Source organism: Hypanus sabinus, chromosome 1 (assembly GCF_030144855.1).
Source record: "Hypanus sabinus isolate sHypSab1 chromosome 1, sHypSab1.hap1, whole genome shotgun sequence".
NCBI lineage: Eukaryota > Metazoa > Chordata > Chondrichthyes > Myliobatiformes > Dasyatidae > Hypanus > Hypanus sabinus.
This window is the reverse complement of record NC_082706.1, coordinates 109354173-109376078: the sequence shown is the minus strand read 5'-3', so window position 1 is coordinate 109376078 and position 21906 is coordinate 109354173. Positions and strand designations below refer to the sequence as shown.

General features: G+C 39.2%; 1 protein-coding gene across 1 annotated transcript in view; it reads left to right on the top strand.

Moving 5' to 3' along the window:
• Positions 1 to 20958, top strand: part of wnt3a (wingless-type MMTV integration site family, member 3A) — a 70958-nt gene extending 50000 nt beyond the window's left edge. Inside the window, exons 2-4 of the mRNA XM_059944900.1 lie at positions 13636 to 13877; positions 19065 to 19330; positions 20479 to 20958. Coding sequence (XP_059800883.1) covers positions 13636 to 13877; positions 19065 to 19330; positions 20479 to 20958 — 988 coding nt within the window. The remainder of the gene's footprint in view (positions 1 to 13635; positions 13878 to 19064; positions 19331 to 20478) is intronic.
• Positions 20959 to 21906: the final 948 nt, after the last annotated feature.

Here is a 21906-nt window from a genome sequence, read left to right as displayed (position 1 = left end):
TTACAGCTTTTACAGAAATCAATATGTGTTTGGAATCACTATGTCTATTAAATAGGTTTCTCTTGCTTGTTTACCCATTATTATTAAATCTTGGTGGTTGTCACAGGTTGTCATAATATAATTTGTAGCATTCTGACTCTAAAACTGGATCAGGCTTGTATTTATAGTTCAGTGTGATTTCTTTTTGAGTTTGTAATTTAAAGCAAGATTCTGATGAATCATGTTTGCCATTTGAGTGAGATTCTCTCTGCAGGGTGGGTTCCAGTTTCCTGGGTCACACTGAAGACCCATGGCCTTTGACACTACTCAATATTACAACAATGGTTCATAACCTAAATGATGATAGCCTTATTTCATTGCTCTCCTCGTATGCCACTGATGTGTAGAGGTAAATATGACATCTTGATTATCAGGGCCAAAGAATGAATGAATAAGGGAATACTGTGATGCTGAACCTCAGGATAGATAGAGCATTGCTGTACAAACATAGCCAAAGTTTGTCACAGATCTTACAATATTGTGCACTCCTTTAAGGAAATCCAGCCTGCCTTGCATGCATCCATAAAATAATTATATGTATTTATTTAAAATTTGCCATTGTTTAGCACCTTGTCAGCTGCTTGTGACACCCAAAGTACACTGAGTTTTTGAGCAAGATTTTACAAATAAATGCAAAAGCAAGTTAAACCACATAAATACACAGTGGAGTTATAAGTATAGTGATCATATTACTGTCAAAGTACTGCCAATTCCACAATTAACCATAATTTCACAAATGGTTTATTGTATAGTATAATACAGATATAGAGTCGACTTAGAATTTGTAGCAACAATATATATTTTCATTGTTTGTGTTTAGCATAATTTAATGTATTGCTAATATTTATTAATGTAGTTTTATTCATGGTGCTTTGAAGCACCATTACTTTTATGAATGTATTTGAATACACTAGACAACAAATTTTTCAGAAATGTTGCTTCCTTAGATTTTTAATGTTTAATATAGACTGTTTGAAGTTGAACACAAATATAATTTCAGACTAATTGTATCATGTAGGAATTTGGAGAAACATGAAATTAACTTTTATTGAATGCAATGCATGTAATTGCGTAACAGTGCTGACGCTTTGCAATAGTCCAACAAAGCTAAAATGTTTTCTTGATGATTTTCATTTGTACTCTGTTTGAGACTTCTCACTAAAGTGTCCAACAATAATCGGCCAGCACTAATAGATTCCAGTTGCCCTGACACCGTTTCTCCAAGGCCACAATGTCCTGGTGAAAACTTTCAGCATGCTCGTCACCGACAGCACCAAGATATGCAGGGAAGAAGTCTAAATGGGAACGCAGAAAATGAACTTGAAGTGACAGGTGTTACTTCATGGTTTTGTAAGCCTGAAGCATGTTGTCAGCCAGCTGCATGTAGTTTGGTACTCTGTCATTGCCAAGAAATTTTTCAACAGCATCCTTGAATGCCTTCGATGTGATTTTCTGCAGTCCCACTAAAAGTTCTTTGAATTGCTAATCATTGACAACGTGTTCCACTTGTGTAATCAACTGCATGCCTGACCAAGAGAGAAATCTTTGCAGCTTACATTGTGGGTAACATCTTAATTGACGAATTATGAATTTAAATAACAAATAGAGGCATTTGAAATGGTGTGATAGGGAAATCTCATGGTGATTTTCAGAATGAGCAGCCCAAAATCAATAAGATACAAAGAAAAGTATTAAGGAAGAAAAATCTTTGTTGCCCAATGATATTAGCCATATGTAACACAATGATGTTATCTGCAAAGTCCATGGGCCACTCATGCAGGAACAAACTTTCACAGCCACTGTGAAGCCCATTGCAGTCATGAGTATCTTGACTGATTGGACTCCAGCCTGCACAAGGAACCCTTAATGTAAGCATTTAACCAGATCGTTTTCAGGCATCTCATCATAATTAGAGATCTTTACTTAATCCCTTTCCTAAACCAAACCCATCCCATTTGACTACTTCGTTCCCCCTATTCCATACTGCCATTTAAATTCTGAAACCATTGTTTCAATCCCTGATAATTAATCCTATTACATCTATCAGCCTTCATCAAGTAATTAGCTCTAACTAATCCCAAATTCTATCATTTCTTTCGGAACATAGAAAACTTACAGCAAAATATAGGCCCTTCAGTCCATAATGTTGTGCGGAACATGTACTTACTTTAGAAATTACCTAGAGTTACCCATAGCCCTCTATTTTTCTAAGCTCCATGTACCTACCCTGGCGTCTCTTAAAAGACCCTATTGTATCTGTCTCCACCACCATCGCCAGCAGCCCATTCCACGCACTCACAATTCTCTGCATCAAAAAACTTAGCCCTGATATCTCCTCTGTACCTGCTTCCCAGCAGCTTAAAATTGTGTTCTCTCGTGTTAGCCATTTCAGCCCTGGGAAAAAGCCTCTGACTATCCACACAATTATTGCCTCTCATCATCTTATACATCTCTATCAGGTCACTCCTCATCCTCTGTCACTCCAAGGTTCACTCAACCTATTCTCATACGGCATGCTCCTTAATCCAGGCAATATCCTTGTAAATCTGCTCTGCACCCTTTCTATGGTTTCCACATCCTTCCTGTAGTCAGGCGACCAGAACTGAGCACAGTACTCCAAGTGGGGTCTGACCAGGGTCCTATATAGCTGCAACATTATCTCTCAGCTCCTAAACTCAATCCCACAACTGATGAAGGCCAATATACCATATGCCTTCATAACCACAGTCAACCTGCGCAGCAGCTTTGTGTGTCCTATGGACTTGGACCCCAAGATCTCTCTGATCCTCCACACTGCCAAGAGCCTTACCACTAATACTATATTCTGCCATCCTATTTGACCTACCAAAATGAACCACCTCACACTCATCTGGGTTGAACTCCATCTGCCACTTCTCAGCCCAGTTTTGCATCCTATCAATGTCCCATGGTAACCTCTGATAGCCCTCCACACTATCCACAACACCCCCAACCTTTGTGTCATCAGAAAATTTACTAACCCACTTCTCCACTTCCTCATCCAGGTCATTTATGAAAATCATGAAGAGAAGGGGTCCCAGAACAGATCCTTGAGGCACACCACTGGTCACCAATCTCATGTAGAAGCTGACCTGTCTACAACCACTCTTTGTCTTCTGTGGACAAGCCAATTCTGGATCCATAAAGCAAGGTCCCCTGGATCACATGCCTCCTAAATTTTTCAATATGCCTTGCATGGGGAACCTTATCAAATGCCTTGCTGAAATCTATATGCACTACATCTCATGGGATTTTCACACACAATGGTCTGTGGAGCTTTCCAGAGAGTAGTGTGAGAAATTAAAATGCATCCAGTAAACAACAGTTCTGTGGGTGAAAATACCTTTTTAATGTGAGAGGTCAGAGGAGAATGGCCAGACCAGTTCAAGCTGACAGGAAGACAACAGTAACGGTACAACAGTAGTGTGCAGAAGAGCATCTCTGAATGAACAGGATGTCTAGCTGTGAAGTGGATGGGTTACAGCAGCAGAATACCACAAACACACATTGGCTGGTTAAATCGTGGATAGCACAAATTGAATGAGAAGTGAAGCTGCCTGTACGTTATTTCTTGGGACACACCAACAACATTTGTAACATGGGTTAGTTACAAGGTGAGGCTCCCTTTATTATACATAAATTTTAACTTCAAATTGAAATGAAGTAGAATGGTGACACATGTTTGTGCACCAGTCTTTCTAAGCGCTTGTATTTTGTAGTATGATCTGGCAATGTGGAGAAGTGGGTTGAAGGGAAATGGAAAAAGGATAGGGCAAGGTGGGAAGGTAGCTTGGCTGAATTGAAAGGGTTGAGAAAAATGCCAATCTTCTGAAGATGAGGTCAAACAGGCAAACCTAGTTTGTTTAACTGAATCTTGCTCCATTTAGAGTGCCTTATAAAAGTATTCAGCCACAACCCTTTGTCCACACAAATGGGTATTAGAACCTGGGATTTTGATCAATTTAATTGAGATTTTTTATTTGTGAATCACATGCTCATTTCTTCACAGGGGAGTCCAAAACAGAGAAAATTGTCAAGTCCTAAAAACTGAAAATTCTAAAGCTGAAGTGATAGCAGTTCAAAAGTATTCATCCCCCTTTGCTCAGTACTTAGTTGACCCACCTCTCACAGCTATTATTAGTCTTTTTGAATAAGTCTCTATTAGCTTTACACAAAGGGATGGAGCAAGATTTGCCCATTCTTCCTTGTAAAATTCCTCAAGCCGTGCCAGGGTGGTTGAGGAGTGGCAGTGGACAGCAATTTTGAGGTCTTGCCAGAGAAGTTTAATCAGGTTAAGGTTAGGACTCCAATTGGGCCACTCATGGACATCAATTTTCTTCATTTCATGCCATTCCATGGTTGCTCCAGCAGTGTGCTTTGGGTTGTTGTCCTGCTGAAAGATAAATTTACTCCCCAGTTTAACCTTACTGGCAGATTCTAGCAGGTTTTAATCCAGGAACTCTCTATATTTAGTAGTGTTCATCTTCCCTTCAATCTTGACCAGATTTTCAGTCCCATAGCATGATGCTATACCTTAAAGAAGGGATGGTATTACATGGTTAGTGCGCAGTATTAGATTTATGCCACACGTACCTCTGTTGAAGCCGAATATTTCCACTTTAGTCTCATCCGACCACAAGACTTACTGCCACATCTTTACAGTATCTTCTAAGTGACACTTTGCAAAGTCGTTACAGGAAAGGATATGCTTTTATTTTCTCAGCCAAGACTTCTTCCTTGCAATTCTTCCATAAATCCCCTTTTAGTGCAAGGCCTTAGAAATTATTGAGCCATAAGTTTCATCTCCAGTTGCAGCCATTGGCTTTGCAGCTCACTCAGAGTGATTGCTGGCATCACAGTAGCCTCTCTTACCAGAGCTGTAATTCTCCAGCAACTAAGTTTAGAGGGGTGGCCTGACCTTGACAGTATGGCTGTGGTTTCATATTTTTTCCATTTTTCACCATGGACTGCACTGAGCTACAAGGTACATTCAATACTTTGAGATGATCTTGTACCCTTCCCTAGATTTGTGCTTCTCTATTAACTTCTCTATGGACATGACTTGCCTTGAAAGCTCCTTTGTCTTCATTTGGTTTGGTCTGTTGAAAATCTGTTATACTGTTGGACCTTATAGAGAGCAAGTATTTATTCAGGTGATCCTCCAGTTTCCTGCTTCAACAAATTGAATTAATTTGTAAGGTAATACACAGTACTGCAGCTAAGGAAAGTTAGGATAGTAATTACAAAGAGGATGGATAGTTTTTCAGCATTACTATTTGTTTTTAATTTTTAGGAAATTGTTGACAGATTTTGGAATTTGTCTTTCGATTTGACATGATCCACAATGTTTTAGGTTAGCTCAAAAAATCCTACTTCAATATGTCGTAAATTTAGAAAATGAGGCAGTAAAATGTGAAATAGTTGAGGGGGATGAATACTTCTTCAAGGTACTGTATGTGCTTCTATTACATAACTTAATGATGTTTCAAACTCAGATTTAAAATTATTTACCTAAATATCACTTGAAAAAATAGTTATGATATTTTCTTGTAGAAAATTAGCCTTCATAACGGTCTGGCCTTATATTTTTTTTAGAGCAAGGTTGGTTCGGGTTCCCTGTGCACTAGAAGTAGCTTCTGACAATTAGACGATGTGTATGTTCCAACAGTTCTAGGTGTCATTCTTGTGATTCCCAATGTTAACTGAACTACACCCAGGTGGAACACGTGCTCATGTATTACTGCTTTCACCTGCATTACAAACTAGCACTGAGGGTGCAAAGAGTGGACATCATGTGATGTAAAGAAAATATAGACTTTGCGTCAGACGACAAGCCTCATCTCCGAGCCAATGGCAAAGATGGCCAAAGCAGCAGCTTGAGGCATGACCAAAGTTAATAAGCATAGTTATGACTAACTGTCAAACTAAGCAAGGAAGAGCATACCTGTCATACTCTAGAGGAGGCAGAATAAATAGCTTGCTTGCTCATTTTGGAGCCATACTACTGGATCTCAAGCTCAATGTGTTCCAAAGCGTACTGCAGAAAGCAAATGACATCTTCCTTAACAAGATGCTACAAAAGTTGTAGGATTATTAATTTGAAATTTAGAAGAGAAATGGATTTGGAAGAAAGAGCTGGAAATCAAGTGGGACAGTGTATTGTCTCATTGCTCAACACTGCATCTTTCATCCTTAGTGATGCTGCCATAAGAAAACCAGAAAAGCAGAGTAGTTTTGAATGATAGGGGATATCAGAGGGAGACAAGTGCTCCTATATTCAAATCACTGGAAGTAAATATGCAGCTGCATCAAGCAATTAAGATGGTAAAATGTACATTGATCTTAATTTACAGTGAATTTCAAAGTTCAAGGTAAACTTATTATCGAAGTACATATACTCCATATACAACCCTGAAATTCATTTTTCTATGGGCAAATCTGTAGAATAGTAACTATAACAGGATCAACAAAAGATCAAGCAGAGTGCAGAATTCAGTGAGATCATTGGTTGAAGGAACATTTCCATGATGGGGCACGTGCAAGTAGTTTTCCCCTTTTGTTCAAGAGCCTGATAGTTGACGGGTAGCAGTTGTTCTTGAACCTAGTGGTGCAAGTCCTGAGGCTCTTGTACCTTCCACCTAATGGCAGCAGTGAGAAGAGAGCATTTCCTGGGTGGTGGGGATCCCTGATGATGGATGCTGCTTTCCTGCGTCAACATTTCATGTTGATGTGTTCAATAGTTGGGAGAAACTTATCTGTGATGTACTGGGCCCAATCCACTACCTTTTGTGGGATTTTCCATTCAAAGGTTCCCATACCAGGCCATAACGCAGCCTGTCAATATTCTCTCCACCACACATCTATAGAAGTTTATCAAACTTCTACACATCTGTAGAAGTTTGTCAAAAGTAGAAGATTCATGCTGAATCTCTGCAGACACCTCAAGACCCCTAAGAGGACATAGCCTCAAAATTTGGGGGAGTAGATTTATGACAGAGATGAGGAAGAACTGCTTTTCCCAAAGAGTGGTGAATCTTTGAAATTCTCTGCCCAATGACGCTACCTCAGTAAGTATATTTAAGGCAAGGTTGGATAGATTTTTGCATAATAGGAGAATCAAGAGTTATGGGGAAAAGACAGGTAAGTGGTGATGAGTCCATGGGCAGATCAGCTATGATCTTATTGAATGATGGAACAGTATAAATGGGCCAGATGGCCTACTCCTGCTCCTATTTCTTTTTTTCTTGTGTTCTTATGAAATAGTGCTTTCTGCGCAATTGAAGTTACGTGCTGTGTCCAGAACAGGTCCAGTGCAAAAGCATAGATATTTTGCTCCAACCAAATAGACCCAGAATGAGAAGGCAACTAGAATATTGTGTATAAGATTAGTCTTCTTCTTTGCAATAGGAAGAATGAAGCAATGTTTCACCAGACTGATTTCTGCAATGGAAGGTTTGTCATATGATGAGTAACTAAGCGAAAGAGGTGATCTCATTGAAACATACAAAATCTATAAGATTTGTTAGGGTAGTCACCAGCGCTGATTGTTTCCTTGCTGTGGGGTTTGGAACCAAGGATAATAGTCTCAACATATACTGTATGGTTAGCCAAACAGGACTGAGGTGGCAGGAAATTTCCTCATGGTAAAGGGGATGAGTCTTTGAATTCAGTCACTGTATATATTCAAGGCAGCGATCAGTAGGTTCAATGGAGATGAAGTCAATCCATGATGGTGATATTGAGATAGAAGACCAGTCATGACCCTATTGAGTAGTGAAGAAGATGCACAAAATGTAATGGCTTACCTTATGTTCTTTCTTAGACTTTGTGATTTAAACAATAAATTAAGTCATAAAACAAATTCTCACATTGATCTTGCAAAATTACATTTATAGAGATGACATTAATGAGTAGTAAAGAATTTCCTCCAATCTATCCAACGTGTTGACAGTTTACAGTCATAGAATGAAAGCAAAGGCTAGAATTTCAAAGTAAAATATAATGTATGTGGGTGAGACTTGTGCAAATTGCTGTTATAAGTGTAATAGAAACCATAGCAAGTACATTAACTCAAAACAGCAGGATGCCTTAACTGCCAAAACAATAGCCCGTAACTAAAACAATTCTTGTAGCATGAATTCTTCATAGAGAGAAGATCTCATAGTAGAGGGAAAAAAAGCCAAGATTTCATTGAAAGCGTGACCTTCACGTTGTAGATAATTTTCTATTTATGGTAAAAAAATATATATACTTCTACTAGAAATCCATGAATAACCTTAAAAAATGACTGTCAAATGTTCAAAGTAAAAAGGTCATACCATTTGGTATACAATGAGTTGGTGGTTGAACAAGGTTGTGAAGATGGAGTGTTTGTACCAAGTATATTGAAAGCACAAATTTGTTGAAGGAAGTCTTACTGAACAGACTGAAATAAATTACAAGCAGGGAAGCAATTGATTACTGTATGAGGGGACTGATTAAACCTTTAGACTCACAGATAGTCACGCAAAATGGATTGATGAGAAGCATTGAGTTTTGTAGCATGGCAGGATATATTACTGGAAAATTGAGATCTGGTTTTCTCATGCTGCAGAATACTGTCAAAACTAGTCTTGGGTCAACTTGATACATCATTTCAACCAACGTCAAATGCTGTAGCGAGAACTTTCAAAGAATGCCTGAGTAACATATATCAAAAAGTGGTTAATATTAACAACGGGACATTGATTGGTAAAATTCTTCCTAAACTACATGAGATTTCATATTTCATGGTAGGCTGTCCTCCTACTGATGTATTAATAGATTAAAGACGCAGAACACAACACACAGATTCACAGATTAGGGTGGAAAGCAGTGGAGGTGGTAGCATCAATCAGTTCATGGTGGATGTTTGGGGGTCCAGCAGATGGAGGAACACAGGTGAAGTTAAATAATTTCTTAGCATGTAGGCTTTCCAGTTCAGTTTTGAGCAAGTTAAACAATTGCCCTAGAAAAGCCCAATAGAAGGCCCTCTAAGACAATGTGACCAAGTTCTCAAGCTACATCTCAAAAACGGGACTGCATAAGGAATGATAACATTGTGTGCGGGCCTGATACAAAACTCACATCAGGATTGCAAAAGTGACTCACATGAGGAAATCTCCAGTCAAATTTCTGATCAACATAAAATTGTTACCATATTCCACTTATATTTTGTTTGCATAACACTTAAGAAATAACATTATGCAACTGAATTTAAAGGTGTGTGGGTCTGTATTGGTTTTTCTTCAACCCAAAACCAGAAATGTTGCATACATCTATCTTGCTTATTCGCATGTTGCCAAGTTTTTTGAAGCTGCCAGTGACCTTTTGCCAGTTTTCTAGATTGGCAGGTAATGATATTGAATAACAAGTAACTGGAATGATAAATCAAGGATAACAGAGTTTCCCGTGCATTATTTACAGAAAAATATGTTACAGGGTTGGTCAGCTGGCACCTATAGTGTACTTTGAATAATATGCACATAAAGATTAGTTTCTTAATTTTGTGCAAAAGAGATGAGTCATTGTTTAGAAAAAGAATGGGAACTGCATCTGATTTCATACACATTTCTCTGAAGTAGTTGAAAGGACCTCAACTATGAAAAATCATATTGAATTAATATGAGTGTTTTGCAGGCATTGTGGCAGCCATATGCAAAACAGCAAGCTTCCAAAAGGTCAGTTAGACATACACCTAGTTCTTCTGTGAAACTGGTGGTCAAGGCTAAACAATTGCCACTGTTAATGGTAGTTGTGGGAAGAGAAAAGGGAGAGGGAAGATGGCTAGAAAAAGGGGAACAAAGCAGGAAGAATGAGGTGCTTGAAGGGTGTAGGGTGTTGGTGATTGCTACTGTGGCTGCTTTTTTTGCTGTGGGGATGGGAAAGTTTTGTTTCTTTTCTTTTTCATGTGGGGGGGATTGAAGTTTTTTCTTTCATCAACACCATGGTCTTTCTGTATTTAGTGGCTATCTGGAGTAGACAAATATCCAAGTTGTATTTAACATGCATACTTTGACAATAAAATGAGCCTTTGAAATGTGGGGTTGATAGGATCATTGACAATGGGAGGGACTATAGAAAATAATTGCCTCTGGATTATCTCTGAAAACTTTCAAAACAAACTTTTGAGCTTTCACATACTTTACCTATTAAGAATGGCATTAAGACAAGCTCAGTGATCTCTTCCAGGCAGTGATCTATGTTCAAACTTCTAAGTAAATTTATTATCAACATATGTATATGTCACCATATACTGGCCTGAAATTCATTTTATTGCAGACATTCATAGTACAACAAAGAAGTTCAACAGAATCAATGAAAACTACAGACAAAGGTTGACATTCAGTGTAAATCTATAACACTGGGTACATGAGTTGTAGAGTCTGTGAAAGTGAGTCCATTGGTTGTGGAACGAATACAGTGTAGAGGTGAGTGAAGTTATCGGCTATTATTCTGGAGCCTGATGATTGAAGGATAATAGTTGTTCCTGAGCCTGGTAGTGTGGAACCTAAGGCTCCTGTACCTCATTCTGATGGCAGCAGCAAGAGGAAAGAATGGCCTGGATGGTGTGACTGCAACCTTACCTGTTTAAAGCAATAGTTTTTTTTTAATGAGCAATGCAGAGTCCTGGAAGATGGACAGCCATTGTGTGCAATGGGTGTGGTGTCAGAATCAGAATCAGAATCACCAAGTAACTGTGCACATACGAGGAATTTATTTTGGGCAGATGTTGTCTCTCTGCTCATAACAATCCAGGCCAGCCATAAAACAGATCAGATAAGTGTGGAGGGAGATATCGAGTTAATACTTCCAATCCAAAGCCTAGTTTTTTATCACCTCTGGAAGTTTGATGAAGCGTCTTTAACCTGATCTCACTTATTCATTAGTGTCTTAGAATTATTGTCTCTGCTAGCAATGATTTATTGGTCAACAACGTAAGGCTTGTGTCTAGATCTTGGAGTCAATGGTGACTCTTCAAAGTCCAAGGACAGAATTTCCATCTAAGTGATCAATGGTTCAGATCACCTGTGCATCAGCTGCAGAGAAGCTTATGGATTATCATAAATATTCCAGTTTTATATTTTATGTCCGAATTTAGGAAACCTCAACAATCAGAGATGGGTTGTAAATGTTGCCTTCCAGCACCATCCTCATTCCAAAAAATAAATAAAACCTGGTAGGCCATTCAATCAAAGAAAGTCATCATAGTAACTAACTTTAACTTTTTGTAACATTGCATAGAAAGATACACTTCCCAGCAGGGACACACTGGATGGTAATTATTAATTACTGCCAATTTTTACATCAGTTTTGTAAAAGACCTGTGGCAGAATCCAGGACTTCTGTCCATTTAAGAGAACACAGACAACAGTCAAACTGCACATAGACAAGTTTAGAAGATTGAAGTTGAGGAGAAAAAGAGTTAAATGTCTGTTCATGGAAGATTGTTTTTGTTGAGTTTTTAAGTTCTTGGAATTGATCCAAAATATATTGAATTAGATCTGAACAAAGGATTGGAGCAGAGAATGAGATACTCACATGGTAACAATAGGCAGCATTCAGTTCAGGTGGCTAGGCAAAGATGATACAGCTGTCAGTGTCACAGGTAAAGAATAGAGGTAAGTACAGTAATGCTAAAGAATCCTACTTAAGCATCAAAGAGTATGGGTGTGTAAGGCAATATGTCAAGTGCAAAATGATTTGGAGAGATTGAGAGAAGTAATATGGGAGATTTCCATAAAGAGTAAGAAACTGTTCTGTTTTCTACACTGATGAACTTCACACACCAAGAGCAGAATGGGATCGTAAAAATGGCATAGAAGGAGGCTGCTTAGCTCATGAGGTCCATATCATCCAAGCCTTATCTTACCTTATCTTAATCTCCATATTTTATTCCCAAGCTTGGAAACACTTCAGATGTCTCTATATATTTTTAAAGACTTCCATTTCTGCCTCACTTTCTAGTAATGAATTCAAGAATTTATAATTTTGTAATGAAAAATAAGTTCTCTCTTATCTCCTCTCAAGCCCTTATATTACACATTAAATTCCATTTCTACTTAAAACATATGAATGCAGATATCATGAATTGGAGGGAGATGGAGCAGGTAACTCACTTGAAAAGAAAATGACAGGGTTAGTGAATTTCTGTGATTTATTGGTAATTACATTTTACTTTATATACAAGTCCGAAGTGGTTGAGAGCAGCTTTGCTTCACCAGACAACCAAATAGCCTGATCATATGACCAACTATGACAACTAAAATATTAAAATTAAATGAAAAATGTTGACATACTGGTTTCTAATGGTAGAAATTGACAGAAAAACGTGAAGAATACATTTTGTGAATAATGGGTAGAGAAGAAATAAAGTTCACAGGGAGGACACAGAACATAATTCCTAAGCAATTATGTAAAAATAAATCAAGAAATCTTCTTTCCACACATCCTGTGAAGAGAGAAGGTCCAGGACCAAGGTGGAACATCTGCCAGTTTCATTAACTTTACCATAACCTCTGTCTCATTTCTTATTCCATCTGCAATTTCCTGGGAGAAGTGATAAAAGATGTTTTTGTTTTTAAAAAGGTAAATTAGATAAAATATACATAAGATTTCTCTCATTATCATTTACAGTATTGCATTCAGTTCTGGTTGCCTCATTTTGGGAAGGAAATGAAGCTTTGTAGGGAGTACAGATGAGATTTACCAGAATGCTACCTCCTTTTGAGGAGAGTTTGGACAAGCTGTTTTCTCTAGAGCAGCAGAGGCTGAAGGGATTATAGAAACTCTTAGAAAGGCAGATGAATGTACAGAGAAGAGATAAATATGGTCAATGTGTGGGGAAGGTTTCACAGATTTCATTGGTTGGGTACAACATAATGGGCTGAACAATTTGCCTCTGCTGTTTCATGTTCTATCTGAATAAAAACAACATGGGTAATTGAAAATAACATAGGAATAAGTGAAATTGTAAAGTTGTGTGAAAGTGGAGAGGTGGTATCTCGTTGTTTCTGCTCTGTGTGTTAGCAGATCAAAGACTCAGATGTGGCTCAACTAATGACACTCTTTTCTCTGACCCAGAAGACCATGTGTTCAAACTAATCTCAATAGATTTGGACTGACATATCAGTGCAATGTTATCACAATAAGCAGAGTATTTTTGCTACTCATGATCCCTCAATCATCATTATATTTTTAATATTATTTAGTTATTGTGCTTCTGTTTGCAGAAGCATGCTTTCAGGGTTTCCTATATACATGAAGACATCCTGAGGTCATGAAAGGTGTTATATAAATGCCAGCATTTTCTACTGTGGACCATTTGGACCAGAACTGTGTTTCTGTTTTCAAATCCTAGCATTGAAACTGACTTTATAATCGGTGAATGTCACCAATTATACATAATCGATTATACATTACACCGATTAAACATAACCTATCACAAGATACAAGTTTGTCAAAATAAATCATCCCTAAGCAAAGAAAATTCTGAGAAGGTTCTCTGCTCAATCATTTGACCTCTGGTTTAAAAAGTTCCTTCTTTCCTGTCCTGGGCAGGTCTTTGGCAGTTGGTCATCAGTATTCGACTCTGGCAACGCAGCCCATACTGTGTGGAAGTATCCCTGGCCTTGTTCCAAAGCAGCTCAGGTTTTGCCGGAACTACATGGAAATTATGCCCAGTGTGGCACAAGGAGTGAAAATCGGGATTCAGGAATGCCAGCATCAATTTCGAGGAAGGAGATGGAACTGCACAACTGTTGAGGATAATCTGGCAATCTTTGGACCTGTGTTGGATAAAGGTAATTCACTTAACTCACTATCTCTAATCCTTTACATGGGACCACTATAACACCACACTACTGGGTAATCTTTTATCAAGATTAGATTAATGTATTACCTACATGTGCACCTGACTTCAGAGGTGTCACCAACTGGGAAAACAGAAATTTATGCACACTCTGCAAAAGATTTTCCAAAATCTGCATCCCAAGATCTGAGATGCCTCCTTGGGATTGCTGAATTGGAAAGTTACTGTACTCTGTAATTACAAGCACAACTCTCTGAAATTCTTCAACAACACTTTCTCATGATACATTACAAGAAATAGGATTTGGGTATGCTTAACAGTGTGGTTTGAAGCCAAATGAAACCCATTAATGTATTTTGGTCTTCAACACTTTCTATTAATAATTTAAATGAAGGGATAAAAGAGTTTAATATCCAAATAGGACAGAACTTGAGGCAATAATAAGACTATAAATGGGAGCAGAACACTACAAATGGAGTAATGAAAAATGCAGATTAAGTGAGCTGGAAAAAGTATTTATCAAGTAATGTTCAGTGAGAGTAAAACTGATGCCATTTATTTTTCATCTAAGAGAGAAAAAAAACTTTCTAAATCACAAGAAATTAGATGAGATTTGGGAGTCCAAGCAAATAAATCATTTAAAATTTGCAGGCAACTTTAAAAAAGGGCTAATGAATGTTGGTACTTATCCCAAGGAATACACAAAGGAGGAAGATTCAGAGTTTCAGAGTCTTGGACAGAGCCTGTCTGAGCAGCTGTACTCAATTTTGAGCACCAAAGGAAAGATATATCGTTGTTGGTGTGGATGCAGTGCAGGTGTCTAGAATAATTGGGCCTTAAATTACAAGGATTACATAAATTGTTTAAACCTGCCTCTCAAAGAAAGAACAGCCATTCAGTTCTGTTTGGTGGGATTACAATAATGTTCAAACCTTGAATGAAGGCACATGGAGTGGAATAATGTAGAAATAAAAGGCATAAGCATTCTACTAACATGCCCCAAAGATGTTGAAAGAGGTGAAAGAGTTTCTAGCATCATGTCTGGCAGTAAAGAACTAAGGTAATAATACCAAATCAGTTAGGCTCAATGCTGATGAGGTCAAATTAGAACACTGAATTGCAGAAGGAGCTTATTATGTGTAAAGAGGAGCACAGAGGAGAACAATAAAGGCAATCTATTTAATAAGTTAGGGATTTATGGCCCTGAGAGGGGTATTACAGGGGTAACGAAGGGAATACAGAAAATAATTGTGGAATGGTGTTTTCAGATAACCCCTTGAGTTTGGGTTCAGGATCAGGAAGAACATGTTATATGGTTATATAACAAGTTTAATACAAAAGTAGCAAGAATTTAATTACACAAAGCTTGGAATTAATTGGAAGGTTATCCTCAAACACTGGTCTACAGAGCCAGTTATGAATCAGATGCTGTAAATGGAAATTTGGACTGGCTGTTTTTCTAGAAGGATGGTAAATTTAACCAAACTTTTTGACACTGCTAAGTGCCACAGAAGATTTCATTTGATCACTAGCTATCCCATGAAACAACATCCAAATGACTAAGCAGGTTGCTTTGAATTTGATCTGGCATGGTGAAAATAGAGATCAGGACTGAAGTCATTTTGATCAATTCACTGAATGCCGAGGTGCAAAGTTGCCAAGTTGTTCTGAGAGGCCTCATTAACAGGTGTACTGTACCTACTGTATAATTCCATGAACATGCCACAGCAGAATAGAATTTGACTGATTAGTGTATGAGTTTCTTCAGTAATGAGACAATTCACTTTGATAAATTAATTCAGATTCAGATTCAGTTTATTGTCATTTAGAAACCACAAATGCAATGCAGTTAAAAAATGAGACAACGTTCCCCCAGAATGATATCAAAAAAGCATATGACAAAACAGAGTACACCAGAAAATCCAAGTAACATTTGGCAATCCCCAATCCAGAGTCGGGAGAGGCTGCTGCATATTAATATCGCGCTACCGTCTGGCGCGTTCCCTGGAAAGGAGCTCCAAAACTACCAGACAAAAACAAGACCAAGAACTAAAGCTACAAGACCTGCACAAAACCACATAATTACAACATATAGTTACAACAAAGCAAACAATAGCATAATTGATAAATAAAAACATACTATGTGCACAGTAAAAATAGTCCAAGATGTTAAAGAACTGTAAGTTCAAAAGAAATCACCAGTTTCCACAAGTCCCCAGGGTCCTAACAGACTCGCCATCCCATGCCGGCGGCAGAAGGGAATACCCCTGCTATGGACTTGCAAGGCTCCGCCCGACTCAGCCTCGCAGACGCAGCTCACACTGAAAGCAACCTGAGTCCGTCGAACCGCCAAGCCAACGACCATCCCCTCCGGCACAGCTTCTCCGAGCACCATCCTCTGCTGAGCGTATTAAGACGGCCCCGCCAATGGCCATCGGCAATGTGACCCCGAGGACTGGGGGCCTGTTCTTCCCAGCAGAGTCCCAGACCTCACAGCAGCAGCAGCAATGAAGAAGGTCTTCCTGGAATTTCCCGATGTTCCTCCGTGCTTCCACATCCGTTTTCAATCAATTAAGATTGCGTACAGCACCCCACTTCACAAATAACAGATAAGCAGCTCCGGAGTGGCCGCTGCAAGCTGAATAGTACCGCCATCTTTGATCTTTTCAGATCCAGACCTTGTGTTTTTACCTTATATTAATTGTCCTTATTTTGGAAGTTGCTAAAGTCACATACACTTTTTATGGGTTCATTCTGGGTATTCTTGAACATAATTTTACTAATAGCACTGGATTTGACTTGGGAAGAGAGTCACAGGTGGGCAAAATTGAATTATAAAGTAGTAACTGTTGTTGCACCACATAGGAAGTGTACTATCATAGATATTTACAACCTTGAAGAAACCTACACTGTCTATCTCAGCTGATTGGGGAAAATATCCACTGAATCAGATCCCATTCTTCATTACATTTTCTGTAGCTGTATACATTACAACAACAAAGGCAATAGCAAAATAATTTTTAATCAGAATGAGATGTTCAACCTCCATCATTCCTTCAGCAATGAGTCTAATAGATTTCCAGATTTAAAAAAAATAAATTTCTTAACTGAGTGTTCTATCAATTAGTGTAAATCTACTGTTTTGGGCCAGTGATCTCTCTGCTCCACTAAAAGCTCTTTGGATTATATGGACATGATATATACTTGGATTAAACCTTCACAATACAACATCTAATTCAACCTACCAACTTTTCCAAATTGCTATATTTTTCACATTTATCTATCTCTTCACAAATTCCTCTGAATTCTCTTCAATGCTAAAATATCCTGTCTTTACTGTGATGATGTAAATGTTATGCAGTATTATCTAATTTGTTCTATACTTAAGTTATTAGAGGGAGTGATCTATAGTCTTTAAAGTGATTTGCAGTCTTTGGAAGATGTGAATACGTACTTCAAGAGCTTCTATTCCTCCAGCTTTTTTAATATTCAATCATATACAGTATCACATATTCCCTGACTGTGCTCATTTTTCCTAAAACTATTCCCTTATATTTCCCCGAAATGAATTAAATGTAACACTTTTCTACTCTCAGGGAAAATCAACTGTTCTAACAGCTTTCTTCCTCTCTTGCAACCACATGTCCAAGTTTTGTATCATCTGAACAAAGTCACAGTTGAAGGCATGGAACACAGCAGGAGATTGTTCAGTTCACTCTGTCCAATGAAGATCCAAAGAGAGTTGCCCAGTCTGCTCCTATCTTCCAGCACACGGTCCCCTGTGCCAGCAGGTTGCAGTGTTTGTATGGTTTAAATGGGTCCAGGGTTTCAACTCCTACCATCCTTCCAGGCAGTGAGATCCAGATATCTGCTACCATCAATATGTAAAAAGAAATTCTCATTTCACCTCTAACCCTCCTGTAAATGACTTAAAGTTTAAGATGCTGGACTTCTCTGTTTCAGTTGTAGAGTGAGAGAGAATGGAAACAGGTCCTCCAGCCCAATGGGTCTGTGCCACACATCAGCCACCCATTTGCATTAATTCCATACCAATCCTATTTTATTCTCCCTATGTTCTACCACACTGGGACTGTATTAGATTGTCCAAATAATTTACCAACCCTCAGGCTTCAGGAGGAAACTGGAGCACCTGGACGAAACCCATGAGGTCACACAAGGAGAAAAGGCGAACTCCACATGGACGGAACCCAAGTGTCAATGAGTCCATGTTGCTGGAGCTGGGAGACAACAGGTCTACCAGCCGCACCATTATGTTGCCCTAAAGTGAATTTCCACATTAAAGGAAATAGATCATTCCTAGTAGTAGCTCCCTCAGTTATATACACTTCGCTATTCTTCAATTTATTGTATAATTCTTGCTTTAAAACACCTGCTCAGATCCCATGGCTCACACTTTTTTACAGTAAATTCCATTGCCCTTTTCTACCTAACTGACCAATTCAATTCAATTCAAGCTTAATTGTCATTTCCCCATACATGAATACTCATGAATATAGTCAGCTCCCTCGCGGGCACTAGCTTCCTTTCAATCAAGGACATATTCAACAGGCAACGCCTTAGAAAGGTAGCATCCACTATGCAGGATGCTCACTATCTAGGTTATACCCTCTGCTCATTACTACTATCAAGGATGAGGCACAGGAGCCCGAAGATGAATACTCAGTCTTTTAGCAACAACTTCTTCCACTGGATCTCTCAATAGTCCATTAACCCATGAACACCACCTCACTATTTTGCTCTACTTTACATTATTTATTTACTTGTTTTACATATTCTTATTGTAATTTATAATAATTGTCAGGTATTAATATACCACTACAAACTACAAATTTCTTGGCAATATCAATGATAATAAACCTAATTCTGATTATAATCATTTTATACTTTTGCACCATACTATTGCCACTAAACATCAAATTCGTGTCTTATAAAACATGATAATAAACCTGATTTTGATTCTGATACTAAATAGTGCCGAAACACTACTTGCCCAGTGTCCAGCCTTAATATTCCAAACCTTGAAAACTTGGTTCTGTCTTCCATTTACAGCATTATTTCTCTCCCCTTTGAATCACTGTCCATGCCATTTTTAAATTATTTGATTTTCTCCAACACTGTTGTGACCTGGTATTGAAGATTTTGGGTTTCTTTGCTTTAGCGACGAGGGAATCGGCATTTGTACACGCCATCGCTTCTGCAGGGGTCGCCTTCGCCATCACTCGCTCCTGCGCCGAGGGCACCGCAAACATTTGCGGCTGTGACAGCCGCCACAAGGGCAAGCCGGGGGAAGGCTGGAAGTGGGGAGGCTGCAGTGAAGATGTCGAGTTCGGGAGCATGGTGTCCCGGGAGTTCGCGGATGCTCGGGAAAACAGACCGGACGCGCGATCTGCTATGAATCGGCACAATAATGAAGCTGGACGCATGGTCAGTGTTCCCTACGGTGAGAATATAGGGTGGGGACATGGAAATCCCAGGATAAATCCAAATGACCTGTGGTAGAATCAGAAACGTAAAGATAAATGAATCAGGAAAACCAAATTTACTTATCTTTATATAAAGGACTACTGCAAGTAAGCCCCTGTGTTTCAGCTCTAGACTATTTGGGGCAGAGGGATGAAGAACAGAGCTGGTTAGTGGGCTGCAGTTGATGGGCCTTTGTGGACCACACTGAATGAACTTATTCTCCCCCAGAGCCTTTGTAAGTCAGTTGCATGAAGTCTTGCAAAAAAGCTCCAGACAATTGGAAAGTTCAGATCCCTCAGCTGAGGCATATTAATGAGCCTATTGCATTTAGTTTAGTATTCTTGAATGTGTTGAGAGACAGTGAAAAGCTTTTGTTTGGCATGCCATCCCGACAGATTGAATCATACATAATTACACTGAAGTAGTGAGAAGAAAACGGAGTGCAGAATGTCGTGTTGGAGTTAGAGAGAGAGAGAGAGAGAGCACGCAGTGCCGGTAGACAGGTACAGTGCAAGGGTCGTGACAAGGTAGATGGGGAGATCCAGAGTTTAGCTCAGTTCAAGAGTCTGACTGAAGCTGTCCCCAAGTCTGGTGGCGCGTTTTCTCAGATATTAATCTATTTTGATGGATGGGAAAGGAGAAAAGAGAGAATCACCGAGGTGAGAGGAGTCCATTCATTATGCTGGCTGCTTTTTCAAGACAGTGTAGACAGAGCCAATGGAGGGAACGGTAAATGTAGTAATATTAAAGGATAATATTTCCTCTCGTCATCCCCCCACATCATTACATTTCCCAGCCTGCCATAGTGCAATTTGATCTCATGACCCTTCCTGCAATCCATGCTGACATGCATGTATACTTTTGGATGAGGTACCTTGGGGATGACAGGAAATCTGAGGCTCTCAATAGCACATGGATTATAGTGGAGAAGAAGAAAGTTCGCCTACCCCCAACTTCCTGGGAGCTGTTTCTCCTCTTTTAGAAAGTGTTGACTGGGGTGTGACGTGCATCATCTACTAAGCAGCTGCGAATCAGATGAAGTGTTGAGAATGTTCATGTGCGGTTGTCTGAATGTTAGCCATTGAGGTGCTGTTGCATTTTCTTTCCAGGCTATTCTGGACCACATGCATCTGAAATGCAAGTGTCACGGACTATCAGGTAGCTGTGAGGTGAAGACTTGCTGGTGGTCGCAGCCTGACTTCCGGGTGATAGGAGATTACTTAAAAGACAAATATGACAGTGCCTCTGAGATGATCGTGGAGAAACACCAGGAATCCAGGGGCTGGGTCGAGACCCTGAGCCCCAAGTATGCCTTATTCAAAGCTCCAACAGAGAGAGATCTGATCTACTATGACTTGTCACCAAACTTCTGCAACCCCAATCCCGAGACTGGCTCATTTGGTACGCGGCACCGAAAGTGCAACATCACATCGCACGGAATTGATGGGTGTGAGCTGCTGTGCTGTGGCCGCGGATTTGATACGAGGACTGAGAAACGCAAAGAGAAGTGTCACTGCATCTTCCACTGGTGCTGCCATGTGAGCTGCCAAGAGTGCACACGCATCTACGATGTTCATACCTGTAAGTAGAAGGAGGAAGAGGCCATCCAAGGAATTGTTGATGGTCCTGAACCGAAGTATCTTGCTGCATTGGAATATCAAGATCTTAAGCCAGGGCTCAGCTTCAAGTTTAAGCTTTGATCATATTTTGGAGACAATGCCTTTTAAATACTAATAAATGAGTAAAAAAACTAATATTGGCTGAACCTTCACACAATTTAAGCTTGGAACTTGACTGCAAAAAGACAGAGCAAGATTATAATTTACAAGGCATTGAAACTTCCTCAAGGGATGGCTGTCAAAACACAAATAAAGGTGCCTTATAAACAAAATGGACCGCAAGCTCCTCCATTCAGCATTTAAATCAAAGGAATGGAATTAGTATTTGCTCATATAATCTAAAAGGGAATCCTAGAAGGAGACAGGCCTTTATTTAAACATACAGCTGGTGAAGAACTAAAACACAATGGCAAGACCCAAATGAGCAAATGCAGTAATCTGTGAAAAAGCAGATGCTGGAAACCAGAAATAAAAAAAACAGAAGATGTTGGAAACACTCAACAGACCAGGCAACATCCATGGAAAGAGAAAGGAAGTTAACATTTCAAGTCAAAGACACTTTGTCTGATGTTCATTCTGGTGAAATGTCTTCTTCTTAAAACATTACATCTTTTTCTCTTTCCATAAATGCTGCTTGTCCTTTCATATTTTTTTTAATTTAGAGATACAGCCCAGTAACAGGCCTTTCTGGCACATGAGCCTGCACTGCTCAATCACTGACACGTGACCAATTTACCAACTAACTCATGCGTCTTTGGAATGTGGGAGGAAATTGGAGAACCTGGAGGATATCCACACTGTCAAGGGGAACGTACAAACTCGTTACAGACAGCAGCGGGAATTGAACCCTGGTCGCTAGCGCTGCAAAGCATTAAGCTAACCACTGTGCTACCATGATGCCCCTATGCACAATACCAA